Source organism: Salvelinus fontinalis, chromosome 24 (assembly GCF_029448725.1).
Source record: "Salvelinus fontinalis isolate EN_2023a chromosome 24, ASM2944872v1, whole genome shotgun sequence".
Taxonomy (NCBI): domain Eukaryota; kingdom Metazoa; phylum Chordata; class Actinopteri; order Salmoniformes; family Salmonidae; genus Salvelinus; species Salvelinus fontinalis.
Window position 1 is genome coordinate 32,718,759 of NC_074688.1, and position 18,078 is coordinate 32,736,836.

The following is an 18,078-nucleotide window of genomic DNA, read 5'->3' on the forward strand; positions in this document are numbered from 1 at the left end:
CATGTTTCTACGAACATTACGGATACTTTTTGGAATTTTCCTCGAACGGAACGAGGCTTTGGTTTTCTGAACATAACGCGCAACCCAAATGGCGTTTTTTTGTTATAAAAGTAATATTTATCGAACAAAAATAACATTTATTGCGTAACTGGGAGTCTCGTGAGTGCAACATCTGAAGATTATCAAAGGTAAGCGATTAATTTTATTGCTTTTCTGACTTTCGTGACCAAGCTAACCAAGCTAATATAAGGCTAACTGTTCTAGCATTGATTGATACACTCACAAAAGCTTGGATTGCTTTCACTGCAAAGCATATTTTCAAAATCTGACACGATAGGTGGATTAACAACAAGCTAAACTGTGTTTTGGTATATTTCACTTGTGATTGCATGATTATAAATATTTATAGTAATATTTTTGAATCTGATACGTTTGGTAATTTTCTTCAGCCTTTCAGGACCGGAACGAGTCTGTAGTTTTCTGAACATAACTCGCAAACCAAATGGCATTTTTTTGTTATAAAAGTAATATTTATCGAACAAAAAGAACATTTATTGTGTAACTGGGAGTCTCCTGAGTACAAACATCCGAAGATTATCAAAGGTAAGCGATTAATTTTATTGCTTTTCTGACTTTCGTGACCATGCTAATTTGGGGCTAACTGTTCTAGCATTGATTGATAGACTCACAAAAGCTTGGATTTCTTTCGCTGTAAAGCATATTTTCAAAATCTGACACGATATGTGGATTAACAACAAGCTAAGCTGTGTTTTGGTATATTTCACTTGTGATTGCATGATTATAAATATTTTTAGTAATACTTTGCGCCCTGCAATTCAGCGGTTGTTTAGGAAAATGATCCCGCTAAAGGGATCTGTAGCGCAGAGAAGTTAAGAGTAGGGGTGTTAACCCCGGTGTCCTGGCTGAATTCCCAATCTCGCCTTCATACCGTCACCTAATCATCCCCAGCTTACAATTGGCTCCTTCATCCCCCCTCATCTCCCCTGTAACTATGCCCCAGGTCGTTGCTATAAATGAGTCAGTTTGACTTAACTGGTCAAATATATTTTTCAAATAAAATAATTACCCTGGGGGGTACGAATAAAGGATTAGATTTGGAAAAGTCGTGTTCCTGGTCGTAATGCTGGTGAGTTACATTTACATTTACATTTAAGTCATTTAGCAGACGCTCTTATCCAGAGCGACTTACAAATTGGTGCATTCACCTTATGACATCCAGTGGAACAGCCACTTTACAATAGTGCATCTAAATCTTTTAAGGGGGGGGGGGCAGAAGGATTGCTTTATCCTATCCTAGGTATTCCTTGAAGAGGTGGGGTTTCAGGTGTCTCCGGAAGGTGGTGATTGACTCCGCTGTCCTGGCGTCGTGAGGGAGTTACCGCCGCTCTGACATCCAACAGTTCTTCCCGGCTGTATGTAATAACACAAACAATGTTATTGGATAATAATGTAAGAAATAACACATAAAAAATAAAATCCAACAGTTCTTCCCGGCTGTATGTAATAACACAAACAATGTTATTGGATAATAATGTAAGAAATAACACATAAAAAATAAAAAGATTCTGCAAAGTTTCCTAAGAGCTAGAAGCACGGCAGCCCATCTGTCAGCGCCATTTTCCATGAATCTGGTTTGCGCTTAGTGGGACTATCATTTGTTTTTCAACAGGACAATGACTCAACACACCTTTAGGCTTTGTACGGGCTATTTGACCAAGAAAGAGCATGATGGAGTGCTGCATCAAATGACAAATTGAGATGGTTTGGGATGAGTTGGACCGCGGAGTGAAGGAAAAGCAGCCAACAAGTGCTCAGCATATGTGGAAACTCCTCCAGGTGAAGCTGGTTGAGAGAATGCCAAAAGTGTGCAAAGCTGTCATCAAGGCAAAGATTGGCTACTTTGAAAAATCCAAAATCTAAAATATCAATCATATAAATAACACTTTTTTGGTTACTACATGATTCCATGTGTGTTATTACTTAGTTTTGATGTCTTCAATATTGTTCTACAATGTAGCAAATGTAAAAAAAAAATTAAGAAAAACCCTTCCATGAGTAGGTGTGTCCAAACTTTTGATTGGTACTGTATATGTAAACAGCCTTAATACCACTGCTGAGACTAACACACTGGGACTGGCACAGCCATAAACAGCCCTCCATGTGTGGTGGGACCTGCCGCGGTCTCATTACCAGCAGGGTAGTAGAGCAGTATGTTGCAAGTAGACTCCATTCTGGATCAAACATGGGACCTTGGCTCTCCATGGGAATATTTCTCAGTTATTTTGACCAGTCAATGTCTGCGACTGTCCTGGCTCTGTGCCTCTGGCTCTCCCTGCCCCTCCGTGTAAGGTGACATTTATATCCTTGACTTGTGCTGTGAGAGGTTGTGTCCTATCATGCAAGGCAAGATCTAATAGAGGCTTTTGTGTCCATCAGACGGCCTTGATTCTCTGTGGGCCCTCTATGCTGCACCTCTCTCTCTCTCTCTCTCTCTCTCACACTCTCACACACACACTACTATGTCTTACTATACTTGTGAGAACTTTTTGGGGACCAACAATTGATTCCAATTCAAAATCCTATTTTTCCTAACCATAAACCTTACCCTAACCCTTAACCCTAAACCTTACCCTTAACCTTAACCCTAATTCTAACCCTAAACTTAACCCCTAAGCCTAACATAGTCTTTTTACAAGTGAGGACTGGCAAAATGTCCTCAAGTCTGAATTTTAGGTGGTTTACTATTCTTGTGAGCATTTCTGGTACTCAAAAGTTTAGTGAATCATGTACACACACACACACCAAGGACAAAGGTGGAGGGGGAGGGAAAGGAAGATGGGAAAGAAGGAACGACATAGAGAAGAAGACAGTGATAGCTTTCAGACCCATGTCTTTATCATCCCAGCGAGCCCCTGCTGTAATGTCGCTCCCCCTGTCGTCTCGCCCTGCTAGCTGGTAATTGCCCTCATTGTGAAGGCAGCGCTCTGAAATGCCCAGGAGCTTCGGGACGAGGGCCGTCATCACCCCAACACACCCCAGGTGTCATCTCTGTCGCCCATGTGACGGCACTGAGCTGCCTAATTGCATGTTACACCCGGCTTGTCACCTCTGAGGCAGGCGGGTAGAGAGGAGAGGGGAGAGGAGGGGAGGGCTGTCAATGAGGCAAAGCTTCACATGCAGAAGGACCAGGGGACCAGAGACCAAGTGCAGGCCCGTCGTCTCCATTTCAATGACCCAGGCCTGACTTACACAGGTGTCAGTGGTTTTCAGACATTCTTCCAGTATGCAGCCTACATTTTCCAGTTATGATGAAGACTTGTTGCAGATGCAAATATATTTAAATGGTGATAAAGTACTATAGTATACAAAGACAGTAATCTACTTAGTCTTTTTGGGAGCCTGTTTGGATTCAAGTGCAGAGTGCTTTAGTGAGGATTCTGCCCCTCCCAACCTCTCCATACCTGCTGCATTTCAACCTATTCCTCCATTAGTTCAAAGGCCGTGTGATGTTTCTTCAAACCTGGAGGGAGATAGTGGTGGGTTGTGCTCTCGAAGCACAGCTCGTCTGTCTGATGGAGAGTGCGGAGTAGAGGCCCACTGTTCTGTTTTGATCTACACACTGGACAGTGCTCTTTAGTATGTGGAGTGGTGGATGGATGTGCCAATGAAGGGCCTTAGTGCCTTCAGAAATAGCTGGATCCAGAGTCATCTGAAATATCCCTGGTGTGTATATACAGTATAATGCTTTTTAGTGCATGGCGTGTTTTTTTCTTTCTCTCATATCTGTCCAAAAGAAAGAAATTGCAGTGGTACTTTTGTTAAAACAGAGATAACTTTGTGGTAGAGATATACACACCACACCAGGCCTGAAATCCTTCTCTCCCTGAAAGCCGTTTTTATCAGGAGATGCTATTTGCTCTTCAGCACTGTCCCCCTTTTAATAATAGCAGAGGATAAGTAAGCCATTTGAGTAGGAATGTACTGCCTGGCTCTCCCCCAGCACTAACATAATGTTATATTAACACTGGGGAATCATAGCAGTCACAAAATTAATTATAAATGACCACTGGGAAATCATAAGTCACGTAATAAATGAAATATTAACACTGGGAAATCATAACAGTCACATAATAAATGATATATTAACACTGGAAAATCACAACAGTTAATACTGTTCTTCCTGTCCTCCTCCTCTAGGTGCTTGTCTCTATGTTCTTCTGAGAGTAGTGTAGACAGACAGAAGTTATCTGGGGGTGTTACATGATTGAACTATACAGTACTATACATCCCTTTATGACTTTAAACTCAGAATTCTCAGCCTCACTATACACATATGCGGTTCATCACACATTCATTCCCTGCTATTTCACACATCTGAATGGGCTGAAGAGCGTTTTTGTCAGTTGATTCTTCTTCTCTGTCAATGCAGACACATTAAGGCTCTGGATAGTAGTGAGGTAGTTAGGCTACAGTACTATGGCTGAATGGTGTTTGTGGCTCAGAGTCAGTCAGTCAGTCTTCCCCTGAGCTTGGTGCTTCCAGTATTCAGACTGAGCCATGCCTTTGATAAGCGCTGCACACAGAGGTCTTCTTTGTAAGCATATGCAGCAGCAGCGCTAGTAGAGAGAGCTTTCCGTTCTGTCGGACAATGACACACACTCAGACATACACACACACATACACACAGAGGAGAATGACTCACCTTTCCTTGCACCATGCGATGAACAGATGCCAATGGAGATTGTGCTCTTTTCATATTATTCACTCTCTCTTCCATTGCTTATTTTAACACAAGTCAACCTTTTTTTCAGCGAGTGCTTTCCTTTCTGTAAGCTTTAGAAAGCCTTACTGGATGACTGACAAGCCTTCCTTGTGAGTCACAAGGGAAAACCAAACACATATTGCAAATCCGACTCATTTCTGCCACAGCATGTCAACCCTACTGCATGTCAGTGTTTATTACAGGAGTGGGGTTTCTGTATTGATCACCTAATATTGCTGTGGGAGCTGAAGCAACACACAGAGAAAGCTCTTTAGTTTGGGAACCTGTCACCTCTCAATGTTTTGTAGTAACTTTATATTCTGCCTGAAGTAAGGGAAGGAAAAGAGGTGAAAAGATGATAGTGGCAGACAGGATGGAGAAAAGGGGAATGAGTGGGATATTGTATGTGTGTATATGGAAGGAGACAGAGAGGGTGAGGAGGAGAGGGTAAGGGCTATTGGGGAGAGGAAAGGAGACAAGTGTGCAAAGATGTGAGGGGTGCAATGATAGTTCGTGACCTCGAGCTGAAGTCGTTAAGGAAGGATGGAAGGTGAGATACGGTTCTGGGGGTCCACAGATGGGAAGAACAGGTTGTAATAACTAAATCATACTCGTGCTTAGATCAGTGGTTTGCAAAAAATATATACAGTGGGGAGAACAAGTATTTGATACACTGCCAATTTTGCAGGTTTTCCTATTTACAAAGCATGTAGAGGTCTGTAATTTTTATCATAGGTACACTTCAACTGTGAGAGACGGAATCTAACAAAAATCTAGACAATCACATTGTATGATTTTGAAGTAATTAATTTGCATTTTATTGCATGACTGTCACGTTCCTATATATTCTATGTTTTGGTGTCTCATTGGTTTAGGTGTGTCTGATTGGCCTGATATGGTTCTCAATCAGAGGCAGGTGTTTTACGTTGTCTCTGATTGGGAACCATATTTAGGTAGGCTGTGTTCACTGTTTGTTTGTGGGTGATTGTTCCTGTTCATTGCGTTCCTTGTTTTATAGGTTCACATGTTCAGGACTGTAGCGTCGTTGGTTTCGTTTTGTTTATTGTTTTTGTTCGTGTAAAATAAGTATTCTAATAAATATGGATACATACCACGCTGCGATTTGGTCCTCCTCTCCTTCAACCAACGACGAGAGTCGTTACAGAATCACCCACCAACCAAGGACCAAGCAGCGTGGTAACAGGCAGCGGCAGCAGGAGCAGCTCAAGAGGGAGGAAATAGAGCACTGGTCGATCGATCCAGAGAGGGTTCCGGAGCCCGCCTGGGATTTGTTGGAACAGTGCGAGGAGGGATACAGGAGAATGGAGGAACGGGGACGTTATCAAGGTACGCGGCTAGCACGGAAGCCTGAGAAGCAGCCCCAAAATTTCTTGGGGCGGGGGCTAAAAGGGAGTGTGGCGAAGTCAGGTAGGAGACCTGCGCCAACTCCCCGTGCTTACCGTGGAGAGCGAGAGTACGGGCAGACACCGTGTTATGCGGAAGAGCGCACGGTGTCTCCTGTACGTGTGCTTAGCCCGGTGCGGTACATTCCAGCTCCACATATCGGCCGGGCTAGAGTGGGCATCGAGCCAGGTGCCATGAAGCCGGCTCAACGTATCTGGCCTCCAGTACGTCTCCTCGGGCCGGTGTACATGGCACCAGCCTTACGCATGGTGTCCCCGGTTCGCCAGCACAGCCCAGTGCAGGCTATTCCACCTCGCCGCACTTGCCTGGCTACGGGGAGCATTAAACCAGGTAAGGTTGGGCAGGCTCAGTGTTTAAGAGCTCCTGTACGCCTTCACGGTCCGGTATATCCGGCGCCACCTCCTCGCCCCAGCCCAGTACCACCAGTGCCAACACCACGCACCAGGCTTCCTGTGCGTCTCCAGAGCCCTGTTCCTCCTCCACGCACTCGCCCTGTGATGTGTGTCTCCAGACCGGTACCACCAGTTCCGGCACCACGCACCAAGCCTCCTGTGCGTCTCCAGAGCCCTGTGCGCCCTGTTGCTGCTCCCCGCACTAGCCTTGAGGTGCGTGTCCTTAGCCCGGTACCACCAGTTCCGGCACCAGGCCTACTGTGCGCCTCAGCCGGCCAGAGTCTGCCGTCTGCCCAGCGCCGTCTGCGCTATCCGTCTGCCTATCGCCGACTGAGCTATCCATCTGCCCAGAGCCGCCTGCGATGTTCGTCTGCCCAGCGCCGCCTGCACTGCCCGTCTGCCATCTGAGCTGCCCGTCTGCCCAGCACCATCTGAGCTGCCCGTCTGTCCTGAGCCTTCAAAGCCGCCCGTCTGTCCTGAGCCTTCAAAGCCGGCCATCTGTCCTGAGCCTTCAGAACCGTCCGTCAGTCAGTAGCCGCTAGAGCCGACCGTCAGTCAGGAGCCGCCGGAGCCGCCCGCCAGTCAGGAGCCGCCCGCCGGTCAGGAGCCGCCAGAGCCGCCCGCCGGTCAGGAGCTGCCAGAGCCGTCAGCCAACCAGGAGCCGTGAGCCAGCCAGGAGCCGCCAGAGCCGTCAGCCAGCCAGGAGCCGCCAGAGCCGTCAGCCAGCCAGGAGCCGCCAGAGCCATCAGCCAGCCAGGAGCCGCCAGAGCCGTCAGCCAGCCAGGAGCTGCCAGAGCTGCCTGTCACGCCGGCGATGCCGGAATTTCCCCTCAGTCCGGAGCTGCCCCTCAGTCCGGAGCTGCCCCTCTGTCCGGAGCTGCCCCTCAGTCCGGAGCTGCCCCTCAGTCCGGAGCTGCCCCTCTGTCCAGAGGCGCCCCTCTGTCCAGAGGCGCCCATCTGTACAGAGGCGCCCATCAGTACAGTAGGGTTATGTTGGTGGGTCGTCAATAGGAGGAGGCCACGGAAGCGGGGATTAACTATGGTGGGGTGGGAGCCACGTCCAGCGCCAGAGCCGCCACCGTGGACAGATGCCCACCCAGACCCTCCCCTATAGGTTCAGGTTTTGCGGCCGGAGTCCACACCTTGGGGGGGAGTACTGTCACGTTCCTGACCTTATTTCCTTTGTTTAGTCTTTGTTTAGTTGGTCAGGAAGTGAGCTGGGTGGTGTATTCTATGTTTTGGTGTCTCATTGGTTTAGGTGTGTCTGATTGGCCTGATATGGTTCTCAATCAGAGGCAGGTGTTTTACGTTGTCTCTGATTGGGAACCATATTAAGGTAGGTTGTGTTCACTGTTTGTTTGTGGGTGATTGTTCCTGTTTGTTGCGTTCTTTGTTTTATAGGTTCACATGTTCAGGACTGTAGCGTCGTTGGTTTCGTTTTGTTTATTGTTTTTGTTTGTGTAAAAGAAGTATTCAAATAAATATGGATAAATACCATGCTGCGATTTGGTCCTCCTCTCCTTCAACCAACGACGAGAGTCGTTACAATGACATAAGTATTTGATCACCTACCAACCAGTAAGAATTCCGGCTCATTTCTTAAGCCGCCAACGGATCTTGTGTCCATAAAACAGAGGCTGGTGATCTCGCATTAGTTGACTTAACTTTTAGAATATATCTTTTTAATTCAGATTTTTTGATTAACCACTTGACAATTTTGTGAAACGAAAACGTTATTATTGAAATAAAACTTTTCCATGAAAGTGCATATGAAAATCATAACTGGCACGCAGAACAGTAGAAATGGTAGGATAAATATAACCAAGGAGCGCCTTCGGGACAAGTCTCTGAAAGTCCTTGAGTAGCCCAGTCAGAGCCCGGACTTGAACCCGATCAAACATTTCTGGAGAGACATGAAAACATCTGTGCTTCGCTCCCCAGTCAACCTGACAAAGCTTGAGAGGATCTGCACAGAAGAATGGAAGACACTCCCCAAATACAGGTGTGCCAAGCCTGTAGCGTCATACCCAAGAAGACTCAAGGCAGTAATCGCTGCCAACGGTGCTTCAACAAAGTACTCACTAAAGGGTCTGAATACTTACGTAAATGTAATACTTCAGTTTTTTTATTATACATTTGGAGAGAAAAAATGTTTGCTTTGTGTGTAGATTGATGGTGGGGAACAAAAAACAATTCAATCAATTTTAGAATAAGGCTGTAACGTAACAAAATGTGGAAAAAGTCAAGGGGTCTGAATACTTTCCAAATGCACTGTACATCGACTGGTATTTCCATCCATGAATAAACAGCATTATTTTTCAATGGATGTTTTTTCTGCCGGTCATTTTGGCCAGCAACAGTTTAATCGGCTTTTCATATTATTATTATTATTTTATTTATTTTTTGGGGGGGGGGGGGGGGGGCCAAAAGCCTGCAATTGGCAGCTAACATTAACGCTGCTACACAGGTAACACTTTACGTAAAGTAGGCCCATTACCGAACATATACTAATTTGAAATTGTTGATCCATCCACATGATTGGTTTCACAGTATTGATAAATGTGCACGTTTTCAAAAGATGGGGGAGCATTTTAACCACAACATTCAGTTCACTTTGGCACGCTCTGGGACATCATGAGAGTAGGATGGAGAGAGCGAGGCCAACTGAAGTGCAAACCTTCAGAATACCATCTCTGATCTCTCAAGCCGTAGGCAGTGGTCCAAAACATTTCTATTGAACGATAAGCGCATCTGCCACTCATCTGGAAACATGGTTGTGAGTTCTGTTCAGCCTCACCGGCCAATTCACGGGCTGTGACACTTTAGGGTCCACTCATTCAGACTGCTCTTACTTCCTCATTTTTCAGAATATAAGCCTGAAACAATTTCTAAAGACTGTTGACATCTAGTGGAAGGCATAGGAACTGCAATTTGAGTCCTAAGTTAATGGATACTGTAATGGCATTGAATAGAAAACTACAAAACCAAAAGAAAAACTACTTCCCGAATGGATTTTTCTCAGGTTTTCGCCTGCCAAATCAGTTCTGTTATACTCACAGACACTATTTTAACAGTTTTGGAAACTTTAGAGTGTTTTCTATCCAAATCTACCAGTTATATGCATATCATATCTTCTGGGCCCGAGAAGCAGGCAGTTTAATTTGGGCATGCTTTTCATCCAAAATTCAGAATGCTGCCCCCTACCCTAGAGAAGTTAACAACCAATGGAACATAGTTCAGCCCGCTGATGATGCCCCAGAACTCCTTGTTCCAGAGAACTGCTGGCTGTCATAGTTTAAAATCTATTCTAAATCACAATTGTCTGTCCCTCCCTCACAGCCCTGGTTTGGTTTTTAGTTGTCAGGAAGAATTAAATCAGACTTCCTGTGTGCACTGGACTCAATGGTCTCTGCAGTGCAACGCTGGCCCATTCATTCTTATTTGGGCTGCAGGAGCCCCACATACCTCTGTCTGCTGTTCAGGGAAAGAGAGAAGGTGTCTGCTGTTCAGGGAAAGAGAGAAGGTGTCTGCTGTTCGGGGAAAGAGAGAAGGTGTCTGCTGTTCAGGGAAAGAGAGAAGGTGTCTGCTGTTCAGGGAAAGAGAGAAGGTGTCTGCTGTTCAGGGAAAGAGAGAAGGTGTCTGCTGTTCAGGGAAAGAGAGAAGGTGTCTGCTGTTCAGGGAAAGAGAGAAGGTGTCTGCTGTTCAGGGAAAGAGAGAAGGTGTCTGCTGTTCAGGGAAAGAGAGAAGGTGTCTGCTGTTCAGGGAAAGAGAGAAGGTGTCTGCTGTTCGGGGAAAGAGAGAAGGTGTCTGCTGTTCAGGGAAAGAGAGAAGGTGTCTGCTGTTCAGGGAAAGAGAGAAGGTGTCTGCTGTTCGGGGAAAGAGAGAAGGTGTCTGCTGTTCAGGGAAAGAGAGAAGGTGTCTGCTGTTCAGGGAAAGAGAGAAGGTGTCTGCTGTTCAGGGAAAGAGAGAAGGTGTCTGCTGTTCAGGGAAAGAGAGAAGGTGTCTGCTGTTCAGGGAAAGAGAGAAGGTGTCTGCTGTTCAGGGAAAGAGAGAAGGTGTCTGCTGTTCAGGGAAAGAGAGAAGGTGTCTGCTGTTCAGGGAAAGAGAGAAGGTGTCTGCTGTTCGGGGAAAGAGAGAAGGTGTCTGCTGTTCAGGGAAAGAGAGAAGGTGTCTGCTGTTCAGGGAAAGAGAGAAGGTGTCTGCTGTTCGGGGAAAGAGAGAAGGTGTCTGCTGTTCGGGGAAAGAGAGAAGGTGTCTGCTGTTCAGGGAAAGAGAGAAGGTGTCTGCTGTTCAGGGAAAGAGAGAAGGTGTCTGCTGTTCAGGGAAAGAGAGAAGGTGTCTGCTGTTCAGGGAAAGAGAGAAGGTGTCTGCTGTTCAGGGAAAGAAAGAAGGTGTCTGCTGTACAGGGAAAGAGAGAAGGTGTCTGCTGTACAAGGAAAGAAAGAAGGTGTCTGCTGTTCATGGAAAGAGAGAAGGTGTATGAGAGAGAGATGGGGGACAGACAAAAGGGGAAGAGAGCCTGAGGGTTGGTATAGATATAGAAACACAAACATAACAAGGAGATTTAGGAGTGCTAGACAAAGAGGAGAGGTAACAGAGAAGAGAGACAGGGCTAGAGTTACGGGGGAACAAGGCAGCGCAGCTCCCTACAAGCCAAGCAGCGGGGCCTATATAGAAACCTGCAGAAACTACCAGCTAAATGACTAGAAACCTGCAGAAACTACCAGATAAATGAATAGAAACCTGCAGAAACTACCAGCTAAATAAATAGAAACCTGCAGAAACTACCAGCTCATTATATAGAAACCTGCAGAAACTACCAGCTCATTATATAGAAACCTGCAGAAACTACCAGCTAAATAAATAGAAACCTGCAGAAACTACCAGCTAATTATATAGAAACCTTCAGAAACTACCACCTAAATATATAGAAACCTGCAGAAACTACCAGCTAAATATATAGAAACCTGCAGAAACTACCACCTAAATATATAGAAACCTGCAGAAACTACCAGCTAAATATATAGAAACCTGTAGAAACTACCACCTAAATATATAGAAACTAGCAGGAACTACCACCTAAATATATAGAAACCTGCAGAAACTACCAGCAAAATATATAGAAACCCGCAGAAACTACCAGCTAAATATATAGAAACCTGCAGAAACTACCACCTAAATATATAGAAACCTGCAGAAACTACCAGCTAAATATATAGAAACCTGCAGAAACTACCAGCTAAATATATAGAAACCTGTAGAAACTACCAGCTAAATATATAGAAACCTGCAGAAACTACCAGCTAAATATATAGAAACCTGCAGAAACTACCAGCTAAATATATAGAAACCTGCAGAATCTACCAGCTAAATATATAGAAACCTGTAGAAACTACCAGCTAAATATATAGAAACCTGCAGAAACTACCAGTTAAATATATAGAAACCTGTAGAAATTACCAACTAAATATATAGAAACCTGCAGGAACTACCACCTAAATATATAGAAACCTGCAGAAACTACCACCTAAATATATAGAAACCTGCAGAAACTACCACCTAAATATATAGAAACCTGCAGAAATTACCACCTGAATATATAGAAACCTGCAGAAACTACCAGCTAAATATATAGAAACCTGCAGAAACTACCAGCTAAATATATAGAAACCTGCAGAAACTACCAGCTAAATATATAGAAACCTGCAGAAACTACCACCTAAATATATAGAAACCTGCAGAAACTACCACCTAAATATATAGAAACCTGCAGAAACTACCACCTAAATATATAGAAACCTGCAGAAATTACCACCTGAATATATAGAAACCTGCAGAAACTACCAGCTAAATATATAGAAACCTGCAGAAACTACCAGCTAAATATATAGAAACCTGCAGAAACTACCAGCTAAATATATAGAAACCTACAGAAACTACCACCTAAATATATAGAAACCTGCAGAAACTACCACCTAAATATATAGAAACCTGCAGAAACTACCACCTAAATATATAGAAACCTGCAGAAACTACCAGTTAAATATATAGAAACCTGCAGAAACTACCAGCTAATTATATAGAAACCTGCAGAAACTACCAGCTAAATATATAGAAACCTGCAGAAACTACCAGCTAAATATATAGAAACCTGCAGAAACTACCAGCTAAATATTGGCTTTATCTCTCCAGTAATAACGGAGCCATGAAATTGATTTAATGTCGCTGAGGCTCTCCTGGGCAGCGTCTCTGCAGTCTGTGAATACAAAACAATGAACCTCCACAGCTGCCCTAAGATCTATTAATTAACCCAGCTAATCCCCAACACCTTATCTCTCTCAACAACTTTGCCCATCGAACGCCAACTTTGGAACACAGAGACTACAGGTTGCCGAGTCGCAACATTGGCAGTGAAGGAGAAACAAAGATTGACACGTTTTTTGTCTCGTGAAATATTTGGCTTGATGTCTGAGGAAATTGGAGGGCAGATAGCAAATAATTTGTATTCCTTTGAGAATCCAAGCTCAGTATGAACACAGTGTGAAAAGCATACTTGTCCAATCTTACCCAACTGTGCTGCCACAGGAAGAAAGAAAGAAAGAGCTATATTTCTGTTCATCATGACCATATCTACCAGCCAGTCTCTCTCTCTCTCGGCATGGTCCTCCTCCACATTGACCTCCAGGCCCTTACACATGGAATGTCCCTGTAGTAGGGGAACCACCTCATCCTGGACACCACAGTGTTCCTCTTAACCCCCAGCACCCCTTAACACAGCCCCTCAGAGCACAACATTCAGGCCCACTTACCTCCACCAGCTCTGTTTTTCCTCTCCCTGGCTAGCACCTCGTTTCCACTCATTGCTTTCGTCCTCTTTCTCTGCCCTTTCTCCTGGTGGCTTTTTGTGGACGGTCTACTGAGTGGGCCTGCCTCAAGCCAAGGGCACCACATCGCTCAATAACTTCCTCCTGCGGACAGCTCACTATCCTATCATATGCGCACTGGCGTCTCCCCTCTCAATATTACATGTCAACTCAGGCCTTTGTTCAGACATAATCTCATCCTAAATTCCAATTTGTTGGTTATATATTAGCACCACATCAGAGGTTATTAAGTCCCCTAATAGAACAGGATGGGGACTGGCTTTGTTTAATAAGAGAGAAGACAAAGAGTGAATTACATGGCATCCCTCCTATCTGATGGCAACTATCTGCCAATGTCACTGCTCCATTGTGTCTGGGCCCTTTATCATGAATAGCCCTCTGCAGCCAAAGATGTTTTAATTAGTGAGAGAGATGGTCTGTAATTATATTTATATCATAATAACTAACCACTGACTGACTGAGTACTCGTCCTCCTCGCTGGGTCTTCCATTGTCTCCCTCTATAATGATGATATTTAATTATGATGTTTGAACACGGTAGATCCAGTCAAAGTCAAAGACCCTCGACGGGCGAGTACACACACTCTGGAGCTGGTTCGTGTTCGCTTGCTCTGAGCGCTCTCACTCACTCTCTCTCTGTCTCACTCTCTCTCTCTCTCTCTCTCTCTCTCTCACACACTCACCCTTTCACTCTCTCTCTCACACTCTCTCTTTCTCTCTCTCTGTCTCTCTCTCTCTCTCTCTCTCTCTCTCTCTCTCTCTCTCTCTCACACTCACTCTTTCACTCTCACACTCACTCTTTCTCTCTCTCTGTCTCTCTCTCTCTCTCTCTCTCTCTCTCTCACACTCACTCTTTCACTCTCACACTCACTCTTTCTCTCTCTCTCTCTCTCCTTCTCTCACACTCACTCATTCTCTCTCTCTCTCTCACACTCACTCACTCTCTCACACTCACTCTTTCTCTCTCTCACTCTCTCTCTCTCTAACTCTCTAACTCACTCAATCACTCACTCACTCACTCACTCTCTCTCTAACTCTCTCTAACTCTCTCTAGTTCTCTCTCTCTCTCTCTCACTCACTCACTCACTCACTCACTCACTCACTCACTCACTCACTCACTCACTCACTCACTCACTTGCCCTCACACACAGACACAGCAGCTTTCAGCCATGTTCATGCTCAACTTTACTAAAAACCCTTTCCCAATCCCTTTAATATCAAAGGCTACAACTGTATTTTTGACAAAGCGAACCACTTTACTGGTTACCGTTGCTTATCAAAGCCTAAACAGTAGCTGAATAGTTGGCCAACTGCAACTCCCTCTTCTTTGTGTGAATAGGTAACCACAAAGGTGTACATTAGAAGGCTATTGTCCACAGTCTACCTATTGACTGGCCTATGCCTTGTTTAACTGAGTGCATACTGCACGTAAGGATCTTTGTAGAATGCTGTGGAGACGTCTTCTTTGTTGTATTCGTTGGCAAGTTAGATAATTGACAGGGAAAGAGATAATGAAGAGCAGAAAAATGCTTGTGTGCTTTCAAGCCACAGACAATTGAGCCTCATTGTATTATGAATATTGGGAACAATGCTGTAACACTTTAAAGCAAGGAACATTTAAATATGCACACTCTCCTCTCCTCTATCTAGAATCTCCTCAACCTGTGTCCTCCTGTCCCAGCCAACCTCCACCCAAAGGGCACTCAGAACCAAGCGATGAATCTCAGATGCCCAGACCCATAATAATGCCAAGTTTACCCAGAGTCACCTTTCTTCCACAAATCATCCCTCCATCCCCCTGTTCCTCCCTCGTTCCCCAGGCCCAGTGGTCCGCCGGGGCTGCAACAGCCGTTCACGCTGCCTGGAGACCAAATTATCCCTCTGATTGGTTGAGTTCCAAGGCATAAACCTCGCCGGCTGACAACTGCGGCTGATTCGCTCTCCCGACTTTACGGCTTTCTCTTTCCCTCCCTCCTCCCTTCCTCTGCACAGTGCGCACGAAGCCAGCGAGATAAATGACTTAAGTGGACTACAAAGTGTGCGAGCGTGTTCCAAATGTCCATATCGGTCTTCATGGTGCATGATATTGGTTATGTTTCCAAGTTAACACTCTATTTCCTGTTCTTGAGGATCTGGAAGACTGGTACCTCCCCCTGATACAGCTTGCCAGCTAGAAGATTCCCTCACTCGTCTTTTCCTCATGTTAGAAAGCAATGTCACTTGCTAATCCAAAACTAATCCCAGTTACTGGGCATATAGAGAGATACACACGCTAACACACACTCACAGTCGCTCTCTCACACGAGCCAACCCCCAACCCATACACGCAGACAAAAACATGCACTCTCTCTCACACAACCCTACTCCCCGTACACACACAGTCACACACACACTCAATCTCTTTCACACAATCCGACCCCTCACACACACTCTTTCTCCCACACACACTGATGCCTTGTCCCCATCTGTCCCCCAGGCTTCCCAGCGACGGCGTATGGACCGGTGGCAGCAGCGGCAGTGGCGGCAGTGCGTGGCTCAGGTAGGGGGGCCCGTGGAAGAGGTGGCTACATGGCATACCAGCAGAACGCAGGGGCAGGTAAACGCTCTGTCGGTATTCTGTGTGGCTACTGCTACAATCCATGCTCTGCTCTCACTGGCCGCCGATAACTCCTCTCTCACCTGCTGCATACACACACACACACACACACACACACACACACACACACACACACACACACACACACACACACACACACACACACACACACACACACATACACGCTTCATAGACAAGAGAGGATAGAAGGAGGATGCTAAACTCCCTGTTCTCTCCTCACTTGCCTCTGCACTGGCTAGAATAGACAGAGGGTGAGGACAGGACCAGGGTAGCAGTCTTTAGTTGTCTTGTTACAGAGCTACTATACCTGCCAGCTCTGTGTTTGATAGGTAGGAATACTACCTACTGTAATGTACCTCCACAGTACAATATGTGACTGCAAATCCAGGGAGCAGGATGTTGATTTCTCATGTGTTGGTCATATCACTCATACACCTCTATCAGAGAAGGCTCCTAACTTGAAATCAGCATGTGCAATTGAAACCTTTGTGCAAATTGTCCTATTGATATCGATGAGTTTACTCAAAAGTCTTAGTTCCACACAAATCTCAAGTTGGGATACGGCTCGCCCCTATAAGACCATCCAGTCTCTGAGTAACCAAGCCAGCATCATGAGAGTCCAGATTCTTTGTAGTGCCACGCTCTACCAACTTGTAGCTCAGTTTTTAGAGCATGGCGCTTGTAATGCCAGGGTAGTGGATTCAATTCCCACGACCACCCATACATAAAATGTATGCATACGTGACTGTAAGTCGCTTTGGATAAAAGGGTCTGCTTAAATTGGTTCACTTGTTGATTTTTTTATTCCCTGGCCGTTGATTGGCTAGTACGATAGCTTAATCAATCACACTGATTTTGTCCACAGACACGGAAATATAAAGGTAAATAAACACTGGAGAAAAACAAGCGGTGCGGCTGGAATTGACAGATGGCATTTTGGCTGCGAGGGGAAATGATCGGGCACTCTAATTGTCTGTCAGAAAGCCTGGCCCCTTACAGTTAGGCTTGGAGGTTCAGCCTAACACACACCACACACACACACAAACTCACTATTCACACACGCACATGCACACATATACACACACACACACACACATACACACACATGCACCTGATATGAGAAATCAAAGCAGAGACCTCACTTTGATGCCTTATGACCTAGGTGGGTCTGGGGGGATGAGGACCGGGTCAAATATAAAGGCTATGGTTAGACTAGACTGGGTTTATCCAAGTTAGTGCAGGGCTGGCCTAAGCAATACAGCTAAGCTGAGTTTGGCGAGTCAGAGAGCCAGTAACAGAGCTAGCCCTTGGCTACAGTACAGTATGTTGCTCCAGCTCTTCCACTGACTGTCTCCTGGATGATTCTGTCACTCTATCACGCTCACAGAGAACCAGAAGGGAAGGCCAGGGACCAACAGGGCCCACAGGGCTGACATTTAGACTTGACCTTTCCCTGCAACTTCATCTAGTACTTACTACCAAGAGACATGAGTTTACCCACGCCCCTCTGCAAAGATATTGTCTGAAGTGATTGAGCAGATGGAATTTTCATATATACTTGTATTTGGGTAGTTTAGCCACCATGCTAACTATTTTTTATGTGATGCTAAAGGATGGCTCTCACAGTAATAATGACATACTAATGGCTGAGCCCTCCTGCCATTGGCTCAGGTTCTGTGTTGTTACTGTAACTCACTCATCATCAAGAACAAGACAGTCATGTGTTTGAATGTTTTGAAGTGATTCAGCGGATGTTTGCAGATGTAGGTCCTCGAAGCACATCTGTTCCATATAACTGGTTCTGTTCACAGAGCACCAGTAGGTTACAAAGGACCCTGTATGGGATCCTGTTAGGCTGTTGTTATGACAGATTATTTATTTATACAAAATATAATTTGACCTAATCTGAAACATAAGCTATCACAATATTCAATACTTAACTATAGACATGGGTTTTGAATTGCAATTGAAAAAAGGA

General features: G+C 45.2%; 1 protein-coding gene across 13 annotated transcripts in view; it reads left to right on the top strand.

Annotated features, from left to right (window-relative positions):
* The window catches only part of LOC129822317 (RNA-binding protein Musashi homolog 2-like), a 458,816-nt gene that overhangs the window by 368,811 nt on the left and 71,927 nt on the right, over positions 1–18,078 (top strand). For 8 of the 13 annotated variants that reach the window (XR_008754471.1, XR_008754472.1, XM_055880501.1 and 5 more), the window contains exon 11: positions 15,960–16,079. Coding sequence is in view for 11 of the 13 variants with exons in the window: in XM_055880501.1 (XP_055736476.1) it covers positions 15,960–16,079 (120 nt within the window). In the remaining 2 variants the exon portion in view is untranslated. The remainder of the gene's footprint in view (positions 1–15,959; positions 16,080–18,078) is intronic. The other 5 variants (XM_055880505.1, XM_055880506.1, XM_055880510.1 and 2 more) reach the window with 1 other exon arrangement.